At 30.4% G+C, this 15,015-nt stretch overlaps 1 protein-coding gene across 1 annotated transcript; it reads left to right on the top strand.

The window, feature by feature from the left end:
- Positions 1 to 1,504: 1,504 nt before the first annotated feature.
- Positions 1,505 to 5,183, top strand: LOC132734259 (uncharacterized). Its single transcript, XM_060720962.1, has 6 exons — positions 1,505 to 1,738; positions 2,080 to 2,183; positions 2,702 to 2,902; positions 3,192 to 3,368; positions 3,774 to 3,912; positions 4,579 to 5,183. Exons 1-6 carry the CDS (start codon positions 1,584 to 1,586, stop codon positions 4,703 to 4,705), a joined length of 903 nt encoding a protein of 300 aa, XP_060576945.1. The 5' UTR covers positions 1,505 to 1,583; the 3' UTR covers positions 4,706 to 5,183.
- Positions 5,184 to 15,015: the final 9,832 nt, after the last annotated feature.

Genomic DNA, 15,015 nt, shown 5'->3' with positions numbered 1-15,015 from the left:
TAACACTTAGGCCGAAAAATTTAGGGGAGATCACTGCGTTAATATGGTAACATGACTGGCGGATTAATTTTCAAGCAAAATAATTCCCGAATGGTCGAATATTTCTAATATTGTTTTATTCTTTATAGATATACATGCTTATAGTAAGGGCCATGATTATTTACACACGTGTTAGACAACAATTAGCGTCGTTACAAATCCTTACTAGAATACTATGGTTTTCTTTAGGCCGTTAACATATAAATTCACCGTGGCCGAGGGGTTTGCGCGCTCGCTTAGGAAGCGAGATGACTGGAGTTCAATTTCCAGTTAAGGCAACTCATTTTTTTTTTCAAATTGTTTAAGTCAAATAAACATTGGATCGAATGTCAGTGTTGCAATTAGTCTTATAGCCATTCTACTACAATTAAAACGCTGGAAAGCATTGGTGGCACTATACAAAAACAAATTGTTTTATAATTTCACAACCTTCACCTTTCTGACATTCTGAGACCCAAACAAATTCAGCGCCTTCTGTGCTTTGATTCTTAATTCACTTATTTTATTCACAGCCGTAGCAAAACATTACAAAGATAGGGTTGGCTATCAATTTTGATTTTCTAGCATAGTGATTTCATTGACATGATTCATTATTCTTCTTTCTCTATGACGTAAAGACAAATAAACGTGGAATTGTCTATAAGAGAGCAGTAATCTTTTGAGATAACTCATTTTGCTTAAACCTTAGATTTCCATGCAAGAGGAATAAAAACAAATCAGCCGTAATTACGTAACAATCAGGATGTTTGGTACAAAATGATTCAGTGATATCATTGGCGTAATTTATTATTACTATATCTCTATGACGTAGAGACGAATAAATATAATAAAAACAACCAAAATTATTATAGCTTCAAGTTAAATAATCAATATATTTTATGATGCTTATGTACATGTATATTCGGCGACTTAAAAACAGAACACACGTTTTAACATTAAATATGGAGTTAGGCAACCAAAATCTTGTTCACCCATTAAAGAAATAAATTTGCATGTACGGGTATTTTTTAACTTTTGAATTTGTCCCAGACTGCATTATGTTTGTCATAAAGTGGCCTTTTCTATAAGTAATTATAATAATTCCTGCGAAAAGTGTTGTTGATTTAATATGTTTCCATGCAGATCATTTTATTTTAATTCAATATACATACTGCAAAATTACGACTACTTTATGATTATGTACGTTTTACATAACCAAACTATGTTCTGGTCCAATGAAGCAAATTTGTCAAATTGCATGAAACTTAAAAAGTAATTTGGGTGTATCCGCATATACGCATTCACCCGAAAACAGTTCACCAGACCATAGCGCGAAACGATTATATTCCGAAACAGGGGTCCCATTAATAAAATATATATACAGCTATACAAATCTGGACCATTATAGTAATACCCCTGTGCGTGCAAAAATAATTCATTTTTAGTAAAGTTGGGAATGATTTTCAATCCATTTTTGCATCACCAAGCTGTCAAAGTTATATCTTTTTTGATAATAATGTAGATATATTTTAAATACAAGTACGGTTTTAAGAAAAAATAGAAACATGGATAGGTTATTTTGCTATCACATAGTGTTGATGCTGGTCGCAACAATAGCATTTATATTGTTCTGGATCGGATTCGCAACCCCGGGCTGGCTTGTTGTAACTTTTCAGGAGAACGAGTTTGAGAGAGAATATACAGTGTCTTCTTTAAACAGGTAAGATACATTGTTAAATATAACATTTTTGTGTGTGTGGGAGGGGGAATGGGGAGGTGTCAGTGAGGGAGGGGGGGATTAATTTTTTCATGTTTCTTCTCCTCTGATTGGTTTTATTTTTATTATATAAATATTTTTGTTCTAAAATAGGAGAGCTAGATTAATAAAGGAAACAATTGATCTAACTGTATAAATGAAGTGAGCTAAAATATTTTATTTGGAAACATCAGTGCACAAACACAGTCTTTTATTGTTAGATTTATAATTATATAAATGAGTACAAAACATATAAATTCTGAGGAATAAAAAGACACCTTAAATGACTATATAATTTTTTTCAGATCATTATTTTATGACATTCTATGCCCGCAAGAGTTATTCGACTGTAAAACATGTCAGGCTGGTGATTCTTCAATGGAGTGCGTACGAGATATGGCGTTTGTTAGTAAGTGAATGCATACGCTTCCTTGCGAAATTTACCCTTGACCATTGATCTCTTGACAATTAGTATTCGGCCACTTATGGTCAATCTGGTAATAACTGGTTAGTTATCCCTGAAAATCAGTTACGTGTAGTGACCGCCGGGATATGGCCAAGAATGTTTTAAAATCGGCGTCAAATCTGGACAGACAGAAAGACAGACAAATATCTTTTTTGCTAGATTCTAGACTTGCTATCATATTTATACAAATCCTGAATTAAATATTAATAAGACCACATATACTTTTTTTTTTACTCAAAATAGGCTTATTTACAAAACATTGTTTGCATCAAAGTATTTGCTAATTTGTATCAGGTTGTATATGTATTTAGCCTTAACTTAGGTATATTTTTTATGAGCATACAAAACTATAAGCATATGTAGAGATCTAAACATTGTCTTAAGTTTTTCTTAATTAACCCCTGACACTTGAAAAGAAATTATTTGCGAAAAGAAATTAAAAAAAAAAAATTTATTTATAGAGTACACGTCACACTATACTTGGATTGAATTATTGACGTCAGACACGGAAGAGTGGGTAGCGTGGCGAGTGATTATGGTGCTCGTGATGATCACGTGTACTATCGGGTTTATACTGGTTCTCTGTCTCGTCTGTTGCATATTCAGGACGTTTGTTTACAGGGCAGTAGCATTAACTGCCTTCTTTCTATGGATTATTGCAGGTAGTGAGCTAGTAAATTATTATTCTTGACGTCATTATTTGTTAGGGACATAAAAATGAAAATATTCTATCAATAAGTGACCACAATATCAACATGTATGTCCGTAAGGTCTTTTAAATACAGTCATTTAGCTAAATATTGAGAAACAGCTAGTGTTTTTTCCTCGTGTCAGAATTATATTAACCAATGGGTAACGGTCAAATAAATTGCTGAACTTAAAATAATTATAAATATCTCAAGTTACTTAATAAAAACTGTTTTATTTTACAGAAATTTCATTTATTTGCAGGAATACTAACCTGGATCCCGGTCGGCATGGTTACTCATATGCATTTGGAAATACATGATTCGGTGAACGATGACGTCATCCACGACTCTACCTTGCACATTCCGTACTCTGTGGTTCTTGTTGCACTTGCAGCCTTTCTCGCAATCATTACGGCCCTCATGCTTCTTTGTCTAATTGGTGGGTTGTCATTTACAAATCTATTCTAAAGCAAATACAAACTTATCACGAACCATAACTTTTACATTATTGTAACTTTGAAAAAGACGCTTCGCGGCGAATGTTGATTACTGTCATTTTATTCCGACCAAATAGTGATAGAGATACGTCCGCATATTGTTGGTGCTAACAATAGGTTTGTGTTTTGTTTCATTTTCAAAGGAAAATATTGATATCATTATATTCGCAGGTCTATAAAAATGTACTTGTTCGAAGAAGATTACACTTTTTTAGTTTTGACTATTAAGTAAGTAAATATCTTTATGCATATGCTACTGACTTCTTTATACTACATGTATCAATAAATGAAGATATTTAGGGAAATTATGAACTTTAATTTATATGACACTTGTTGTTTTTAAACAGGTCGGTGGTGCGGCAATAGAAGTGATAAGTTGTCTGAAACAGACACGAGTGTAACTTCTAGACAAGTGACACCACGTGACAGGCGTTATTACGGTCCGCACCCGTATTATCCCACTGAAAGACCCCTTTACTACTACAGGTATATATCACATCATCACAACTTACTTTACTCGTGCAATCTTCAACTTTACACGTGCAAACTTCAAAATGTTAATATATATTCGTTTAACGCTCTTAAAATCAATGTTTGTTTAAGAGCCCAACAGTTTCTTTTCATTTGCAATATCATTAACATGTCAAGTTAAAATTGTTCTCATTAACTAAAGTAGAACCTGCAAAAGTCCAAAATAGAGTTTTCCTATATTCATTTCACAATTAAAGTCCCCTCACTTAAAAACGATATTGTTGTTCATTTATATAAATGTAAACATAGGTAAACATAATTAGCCTGAATCTTAAATATCTTAAATAACTTCTTCAAATCACTATGTCAGATCATCTTGTCCGGGCAGTAAGCATATAATCCCTTAATCGAAGAGAAATATCGAATCACTGTGTTAAGTTACTAAGTCAGATAACTATCACTAAGACAAAGATGTAAAATTACTACTACAAATCAATCAATTAAAGCAATATGCCAAAACAATATGCCAAAATACGACGGTATTAATAATACAATATTAATCACTGAGTCAAATCACTCCATACAAAAGCATAAGCATTTTCATAATTATAATTTATTTAACCCATTCTTGTAAAGTTGTTTTTATAAATATTTTATGTATCATTTTTTATTTTGTTTCAGAGAGCAGCCGATCTATGTCCCACGTAAAGTTGAAACTTTCGATGACATCCCTGTTGATGATTATCAATATAAAGCAACACCGGTTTCATGGGGTCCTAATCCGTGGTATGACAACCGAATGACATAGAGTCAAATTCTCCTGTCCCCAATTTATGCTTGATATATACTCACAAAATCCAACAGATCAAACCTTACATTGGCTTTTTCGTGTTATATGCAATTGCAATACTAGACTAATTTAATAGACTAATTTAAAGGAGAAACATTTTAAGTACATATTTACAAGTTATTTGGACTTTTATCTAATATTGGGCTGATAGTCGTGAATACGCATAAAACACCAAATCTCCAAGTTTTTGCGAATTTCAAATATCACCCTTTTTCCAGAACATGCCCTTACTTCTTTCAGTAGTGATATTTCTGTGTAAAATCATTAAATTAACAGAAACAATCGACAATCAATTTTTTTTTTGGAAGTTCTTATCAGTTTTTGCTTTATGTAAAATACAAATTCATGTTAACCGACTAAATCTCGCGAGAAACTGATCATTTTATGTAAATAAACTGAACAAAAGTAATAAACTTGACACATAAGTACAATGATATATGCATTGCTTAGTTTTTATTTAAACATGTTTGCTTACATTGTTTAGCTTGCTTTCTTGGTCACAAGAGTACGTATTAGATTAATAAATCTGTTATTATTATCCTTCGTATCATTAGTTCATGTCGCAGATCATTCCTACGAACTTTTCATCTATCCAGCTAGCTTACGGAACGTCGGTGGTTCTACTCAGGTGCCCGTTCGTGCCTGAAATAATGCACGGAAGGGCACCTGAGGTCTTCCTCCACCAGTAAAGCTGGAACGCCGCGATATGACCTATACTGTGTCGATGTGACGTAAAACCCAAAAAACAAACAAACAAAACGAACTTTTCATAGTTGTTGACAAAATCAAACGGAAAGTGTTCAGGAAACGAGACTTGGTTGAATATTGTCTCATTTTGGAAATGTTCACCGGAATTTAAATGTCTTTACCTAATACAGCTTCACTTTTCGCTGGTTAAAAGAAGGTCTGAAGCGCTTCATTTTATTTTCCTCTGACTACAAACTTTTTGATGAATGGTGCATAAAATATTTTGTAAGTAAGGAAACATAAACATGACCGCAAAAATCTTGCACTATATTGCCTCCCTTTGATCGTTATGATTGAAGGGAAGTCAACAACAACAACAAGACAACAACAACTATAATCATATAATAAAAAATGTGTTTGACTCACTCCTAAGAGGTTTTATTCATGGGCAAGGCCTGATATAAAAATTTAGAAGTTGCAAACGAATAATTATATTTTATGTTGGATTGTATTAATATATTTCAAACTCGATTTGTTTGCATCTTTGGTATTATAACTCTTACCGTCCTCTTCATCTAGCTTAAACAGAAATCATCTCATTGAATTAGCTAACAACAAGTATTTAATTGTCAAAAAAGGAGGCTTGCTATAAAAATTTGAAATAGTTTCAATATTTTATTGGCCTCTTATGGCATGAAAAAGGGCGACAGCAACTTCTCGAGCCTTTTAGTCGGTCATAATAAAAGCCGATCATTCCGATCGGTATGAGGGTGCTTGATTTATTAATTAAAAATGAAATGTCGCGATATGTACAATGAATAGCGAACTGGAGAATTTCGCAATGCAAACATTTTCAAATGAAATATCCTTTTCCGTCAATAAATCGCGCTCTTCGGGGTATTTTTATTTATCATTTTGTAGTACACAGTGGGTTATTATGGTATGTTATTATAGAATGATGAGTGGATGACCTTAATATTCCGAAAATCTATTTATAGATACATCACTCCTATCGGTAATTCCCGGTCTATAATATATATAGTACCACACGTTTATTGTCCGGTCTCTCCCGGTTTTGGAGTAGATGTTTGATATCGTTACAGAACAGAACAAATATTTTACAGATAAATAAGCTTTTTTCAAAATGAATGTTTGTCACTTAGTTTGGTTACAATAATTAATAAACACAGATCAACTTTCAAATTTATTGATTATTATTATACATAATTATACAATTCGAAAAATACCAAACAACAACAATAACATGTTTTATTTTATCTATTTGAGATAAAAACAATAATTTTATAAATATATGTACAATAATTGAGAAAAAAGGTACATTTTTATGGTATTAACATGACACTATCAGCTTTGAAACATTTTGTTTAATTTGTTATTCGTGTTTAGTAAAGATGCCGAGGAATTATTCAAAGTTATGAATTATTCAGTTGATTGATAATTTAAAAAATGATGAAGAAAAATACATATGTACATGGTTTAAGAATAAACAATATTATATATTGAAAGATTAACCATAATTTACTGACTTTTTCCATTAAGTTTTGACTTATAATCGTCGGTCAATATGACAATTGAATTCTTAAAATAGTAGTTAACGTAAAAACTCAGTATTAAAAATAGCACTATAAAACACAAAAAAAAGAAAAGAAAACAATATTCATAAAATCTGTAATTTTTTTTATTAAAATAATATACAATTATTGTATAATAAACAATTATGCTCAACATGATCAAACATGTAATATAACCAGTGTCATATTGTTGCTAAGTGTGAACAGATACCTAAGAGGGTGTATTCGCTAATACGATAACATAATAAGGGACAATTACACAAGTGTGGTGTTTGATCATGCGTTACAACATATGGAATATAAATGATTGTATACATGTATGTCCGTTGCTATTAATAACCCGATCATAAAAAAATAACAAGTAATATTCTAATATCGAGCATGCCAAACAAAGTTAATAATGAACAATGTCTTTCGGCCGTTCATTCATAAAGTGATATACAATTCTGGTAAAACCAAATTAACCATTGAAAAGTTTATAAGAATATATTGTCATCAACATCTACTAGTTCATTTTCACCGCTGCTGCATTCTTGCTTGGACGCCCTTTTGATGCTTTGCATCAATGCTTTTCTTGTCAATATTTGGAACACGTATTACAATGAAGCAACGGAAGAAATATTCTTAAGTCAGTACATAAACTCATTTAATTCCATATTATATGATTTTCAAAATAAGATGTATGTAAAGCGTAACGTTTCGACCTAGACATGATAAGAATAATTTATGGCTACATATCACGTTAGGACGATATATTTTTCACTTTTACAAGAAAGGAAAATACATTATTTATAATTTGTAGATATTTCAGTTCCGTATATTGTACAAATGTAGACTGCATGTCTGATGTCAGAGTTTCTATATTTGAAATAACTCAGACACATTTCTGAGAAATAATTTGTAAAAGTAAATTTTCTTGTAGCGCCATTAATCATTATATGTGTGTAAATCAGTTTTAAACATGGTGCATGTTTGACACACGAAATCAAAGTTTAGCTTTGATTTATTACCGTAGACTGAATTAATGCAATATCTTTAAAATCAAATGAAACGTTGGTTTATTTCTTCTTGTTTTACCTGTTTGGATGGACGCACATAAACGTTATGAACTATGACGCTGACATGCACAAATGAAAGGATGTATTTGGTAGGCTAATTAACATATGTAAACCAACACTTTCACTTATTCCCCTACGATTCAACACTTGTCTATCTGATTTTCAATGCCTTAATAATAGTCATTTAGTAAAACGTGATCAATGAAGCACTGAAATCTCCAAATTACTTGGAAAATAAAGTAACCACCTTTTTAAAGGACTTAATATGGACCCTACCAGTAAAAATTTAAACATCATATCCTACAAGGCAAAAGAACTCCATAATTATTTCCAAATGAAAAACCAAAACATAAAAACTACAATCAAAAAAACACAGCCTATAGACTTATGAGTAACAATAACTACTTATATATTTACCAATTGGCATAAACATCTTACTTAAAAAAGGGGAGGGAAAAAAGATTGCAGCTAAAATTTTCTCACTTAAAAATTTTTAATTTAAAAATTTGTTGACTTAAATGTTAACTATGCTTTTTATTCCTCCAAAAGAAAGCCCCCAAGTTTGTTTTATTTGATATAACACTCAAGCATTTACTCCCCAAATCTCACATCCTAATTCCAAAAATTTTTTTACCCAGTATCATCTTAACTCCTATTTCCCCTTGAACCCCCCATGTTTTTTGGAAATAACCCCCCAATATCAGATAAAATCTTAAAGAAAGTTTTTGGCTTGCTTCTCCCTTTCCAGTATTTTATTTTTTACTCACACTTATAACAAATTTTTTCCTGACAAGTCCCCATTAAGAATTTTTTTTTATTCGGGAAATATGAAAGATGGTCAAATTTTCCCGGGGTTGGTTTATGAAAACCTTTATAGGCCCCACACAAGAAAACCCTAAATATTTAAAAAACCCTTTGGGAATTAAAAAGTAAATTTTAAATTTATAAAAAACCCTCAATGTCAAATTTTAAATGTCCGGGCCTTTAGGGAAAATACGTATTAATTTTGGTATGGAATTTTAATACCGAACAGGGAGGTTGAAAATGAGAATGTAACAAAAGGCCATCATCTTACTTTTAAAACCACGTTTTCCCACAACTATTACATGTTTTGACAAAAGGATTTGTGTAAGCTAAAAATTTTGATACAAAAACATATGAAAAACAGTTCTGTTCAGCTTTACAATAGCTCTAAAACGTTTCTACTCGTGTTTTTTCTTAAAAGCCTAAAATGGTTTTAAAAAGGGTTTCCCCCTTCGCGGGACCTGAAAACGGTAAAAAAAGGGCTGTATTCTGGGTATACAGGCAAAAGAAAAATTTAATTTAAATCTGTCGTTTTTAGGGAAATTTTTTTAAATTTTCCCCACAAGGGTGTAAAAATTTAAAAAAAGGGGGGGTTTTTCGGGGTTAAAAAGATGCACCCCCATGCACCCGTCAGAAAACGCATTCGACAAAAATTTTAAAAAAAGAAATGGGGTTTGATTTGTTTATGATGAAATTTTAAAAACAAAGGTTTTTAAGAAAAATAAAACAGTACTAAATGAAATGGGATCCCCCTTTGGGCCCTCTCATAAAATTTCAGGCGGGGATTTTAATTTTGCCAAAGGGTTTAACCCCAAAAAGAGCAAAAAACTTGCTTAAAACCAATTTTGAAACAGTTCCCAAATACAACATCGATTTTTTCGAAAAATATCATCATTTGCATGACACGGGGTTTCACTTTTATGGCCAAATTGACAATCCCATCACTAAATTTATGGAAAACCCAAAGGAAGTCAAACCCCTTTGCATTGCAAAACGCACCAAAACCCTAAAAGGTCTTTTATGTAATTTTTTACCAATCAAGAAACTTTTTTTTTAAATTGCCTTCCCAAAAGGGGGTTAAAATCTGTAAACCCAAGTTTTACAAAAAATAAAAAACAAAAACCCCTTTAAAGGGGCAACGTTTTTCAAAAAATTAAAAAAATATTTGAAAAACCGCGCCCACCAACGGGTTTTCCCTTGGGGGTGTCAGGTTTTTTGCAGGGCCATATTTCATCACACAAAGGGGTCATTTACGAAAAAAATCGAAACGGGAAAAAAATTTTTCGAGCTTTCACCCTTTCACCTTTTCCCCATTAGCCAGATTTTTCCCCTTTTGATTTTTTCCCTATTTCCAAGGTCAAAACCACCTTGCTTAAAATTGGTTTAAAAAGGGATTTAAAAATTTTAAAAAATTTTTTGGGGGGTGTGAAAATTTTTAAAGGGGGTTTAAATAAATTATTTTGCACTGTTTGGAAAGCACTTCTGAAAAATTGTTTCCGGGTTGCATTTAAATTTTTAGGGAAACACCCTCATTTTAAAAAAACATATCTGAAATAACATTTAAAGAAAAGGAGTTTTTTTCTTTAAAAAATTTCCTTTGGGTTTAAAACAAAGTAAACCAACATAAAAAGGGGAATTTTTTTTGGGATGAATTCTTTTTTACATAAAAATTAAAGGGGTAACTTTTTTATAGGAGCATAGGGAAACAAATAGAAAAAATAATATTTTATATAAAATATATAAACAAATATAAAAATTGAAAAAAATTAAAATTTTTTGCCCCCCCCACATTTTTTAAATTTATATTTTACGGGAATGCTCATTTTTACATTTTTCCCCTCGTGAAACCTATTTAGTTAAAAACCTTTCATAAATTAACACACGTTGATTTTTATTTTTTTTTTTGAAATTTAATTTTGCAGTCTATTTTTAAAAAAAATTTTTTAATACCCCCCAAATTTTTCCCCTATATAAGGGATATTTTTTTGAAAACCCTTTCTGTTGTTACATTATATGTAACCTTTGGAACTAAAAAAAAATTTTGGGATTGATTTTTTGGAAGGGTAAAATCATAACAACAGGCCCCGGGTCAAAAAAACCTTTTAAGAAGGATCCCCATTTATTTATTTTTTGGGATCAAATGTTGAAAAAATGGGTTTAAAGGGTCAGTAAAAAGTGGTCGGGGGGTCAAAGAAGTAGATTACTTTACATGGTACTTTTGTTATTAATAATAAATTTAACAAATTTTTTTTGGGCAAAATTTTTTTTTTCCCTCGAAGACGTTATATTTAAAACTAACTTTATTTCCCCCCCTTTTAACAAACCCAAAAATTTACCATTAAAAAACTGCTTTTTTTTAAAATTTAATTTTTCCCTCAATTCCCAAAATTTCCAAAAATGTTTTATACAGAATTTTTGAAAACCCAAAATAAAAAGAACACTATTGCTTTTGGGTTCTTTTCCAAACTTTTTAGTTCGTCCACTACTGGTTTTTATCCCGGTGGCTTGTTACGCCGGGTCCATTCTTTTAATTTTGCTTTCCCTTCTGACATTTATTCCATTCCTTAAATAAGGGTGTTCGGGTTAAATTATCTCCAAAATTTCATAAAAAATACTCCCCAATTTTTCCAAAATTAAAACCGGGAAACGGCCGTTTTAATTTGAAAAAATTCGTGTTTTAAATTTTTACTAATAAATTTATATTAATACAAAAGTAAAATTTATATAGAAAAAATACCTTTTAAATTTTTAGGGATTTTCCACTTATTTTATGAAGAGAAAAAAAAAATCACACTGTAACCTGGGGGTAAATTTTTAAAATAAAAAAAAAAATTTTCGGGAATTTCTTAAAAACAACTTTAAAATTTAATTTCAAAAGGGCAATTTTTTTAAAAAGTTCGCGTTTTATAAACTGACACTTAATAATAAAACTCAATGAAGAAAAAAAACAATAAGGACCAAAACCCAGAACATTTTAAATCTTTTCATCTGTCATTAAAACCCCACGGAATAAAATTTGGGGCGATTACCCAATTCCAAATACCCTTTTCTACCCCCAAAAAAAGGGGCATTTTTTCCAATTTAGTAACCCAATTAAGTTTTTTTCCACACAGGGGAATTTTTATCAATCAAAAAGGGGAACCCCTTTTTTAAACATGTTCGCAAAAAATTTTGTGTTTTTACTGGGGTTTGGGGAGGATCAAAATAATGTGCGGGAACGGGTTTACTTTTCTTTTGATAATTTCACACCCGGTCGTAAAAATATTTTACAAATTTATCTCGAAAAATTATCTGATATCTATAATGTGATATAAGAAATACTTGCTTTAAAAATAACAAATATTTTTTTCTGCTCATTTTCTGATATAAAGTGTTTGAGTGTAAGTGCAATGAATGATACATAGTCACCCAGATAAAACCTGACCATCATATGTTACTTTAAATATCTATTCGTATGTTATCATTATTACTTGCTGTAGCAAACAACAATATCTGATGCATCTGAAAGCTTGCTCCGCGATTGTATATGAAAATTAAAGAACAGAATGTATATATATCAACAGATCATGTACAGAAAGTGTTTCATGCTGCATGTCTAGAATGGAATTCTTAGAAAGTGTATAAAAACAATAGGCAGTAAATTGATATATTTGCTTGTTATTATATATTTTTCGACCTCTCATTAAAATTTTAAATGATATATTCAAGTTAAAAAAACAAAAGAATCCGTTTTGGATGGCCACTTTAGCATCTCTCTTGGTACGTGATGCAATTTTAATCTGTAAATTTTTCCCCTGTAACATTAAACCTGCACTGTATCGATTTGTATGAATAACCATTGTTTAGATATTATAAACTTTTTATTAATAGGTTCTTCAAATGCAAAAGCATATTTTGAACCAGTAGATTTTTCTTCCGACTTAAGGATTTCGCACTTATATCAAGACAAGTAGAGATTTTGATGCTAAAGCATCAAGTCGCCGGATAGAAAATGACTGTATTATCATAAATATAAAAAAAAATCAGTTTAATTAATGGTTCAGGTATAAAGAAAAGAGGGAACTATTTATGTTGATAATTGTTTATTCACAATAAAAACATCATGATATGAACGCAAACTTGCCTTAGCAATATTGTTAAGGAACTGCTATGATTATTAAGTAAGTTTTTTCTTTACTTTTTAGTTTACGAAAACTTTTTAAAGATTTATCCCAAAAATTTGTTTTTGGGGGATATTTATAGATCTCGATAAAAAATTAATTAATATTTTGTAATTTATGGGCGAATTTCCCTATTTGGGCCCAAAATTTTCAAAAATCTTTGAAAATCCCTTTTGCATTTTTTCTTTAAAACATTTTTTTGCGCTATCAAAAAAAAATAAGCTTTTTAGTTGAATAAATTTTCCCTGTCTTACATCTTTATAGTTAACTTTTAATTTTGCCTTTCATTTCCCGTTTAAAAAAATTAACAAAAAAATTTTTTTAGTTTTTTTATTTGTCGTACCTTTTTAACCTGCCCCGACGGAAATCGCCCCGGAATATAACGAAGAGGGGAGGGATCACCACTATTTTATTTCAATAAATGTCCCCTTTTTACATTAATTTATTTGTGAGGTCAACCTAAACAAAAAACTATTAAACATTGAAAAGGAAAGGAAAAAATTTTTAAACCCCCTTTACCAAGATAAAATAAAAAAAATTTTTTAAAAATTTTTTTAATTTTCTTAAGTACTAATCCTTTCAATGATTAAAAAAATGAAACGTTAATGAAAATAATTTTGGGAATTTTTTAACTTTTGCATTTTAATTACCCCCAAACCGTTTTCCCAAACCTAGTAGGGCCTTAAAAGCAATCTTCAAACTTTTTAATAATTCTTTTTAATCCACTAAACATCCCAAAGTTTATTTCACGTATTCTTACAATAAAAACAGGAAAAATCTGTTTAAAATTAAAAAAATAAGGGAAATATAAAAAGGGGTTGTCAAAATAAAAACAACCCAAAATTTAATTTTAAAAGTGTCTTTTTAAATATCTTTAAACGATTTTATAAAATTCTTTAAAATAGCAACGCTTGACACTTAGAAAAAAGTAAAAGTATCCTTAAATTCAATGACTGGTCCATAGGGATACGTTATTAATTCATTTTATGAAAATTGTAATGTTGCTTTTTAAGATGTCAATATTTGTATATTTCATTTCATTTAGAAACGTTAATTTATTTTTGAATTTTTAAGATTCTGAAAAGTAATTGTGGTCCTTAATTGTTCAGTAATTGATTTGCTTTTATTTTCAGGTTTCTACCGGCGACTAATAACAGAGACAGTGAACAATATACTATAAGTTTATTCAATGTTAATTAGCTATTTGATATGACATTGAGTTTATGTATGTTTCTTATCATTTTACGCTTACAATAAAACAATATAAGATATTGCATGTTACATTCACATCTATTCTTTTAACGGTGTTTATATATTTCAGCTTCATGACATATATGTAATTGTATTAAATATCTGTCAGCGTGATCTGTTTTTTATACATAAATACTATATAACATTTTACATTTTGAGCTAAGGAAAAACCCACAAAATACCACCGTCACAAAATATTGATAATTATAAGATAATAATGATAATATCCACACCCTAACCTCCGCCCCCGTCCCCAACAAAAATAGATAAACCAAAATAAATAAATGAATAAACAACAAAAACAAAACTATTATTGTCATCATCAACAACAAAAAACAACAGCAGCCACAAAACAACAATAACAAAAATACTTTACAAAACAAAACAGTTTGCACTGACCCTTACTGTGTGTGTGTTTTTTTAATGTAACACATACAGAATTACAAGTGTATGGTATACCGCACTCTGATTTAATTTGTAATAACATGAATCACATTAAAAATTGATATATACACATGCAATGATTTATGGTGCTACAAAAACTTTGACTTTTACAAATCATTTCACCGAGATATGTTCAAATTTCCGTTATGTGCAGAAGGGCTTATATCAGACAATCAGGCAACATTTATTCAAAACTTGAAGCAGAAATATCTACAAATTATAAATAATGCATTTCGTTGCTTACAAAGTGAAAATATAATGCGTAATCGTGA

The sequence above is a fragment of the Ruditapes philippinarum genome, unplaced genomic scaffold (genome assembly GCF_026571515.1).
Source record: "Ruditapes philippinarum isolate M1 unplaced genomic scaffold, ASM2657151v2 ctg4211_1_1_1_1, whole genome shotgun sequence".
Taxonomy (NCBI): domain Eukaryota; kingdom Metazoa; phylum Mollusca; class Bivalvia; order Venerida; family Veneridae; genus Ruditapes; species Ruditapes philippinarum.
Note: the sequence above shows the minus strand (reverse complement) of the source record. Positions and strands in the feature narration are given on the sequence as shown.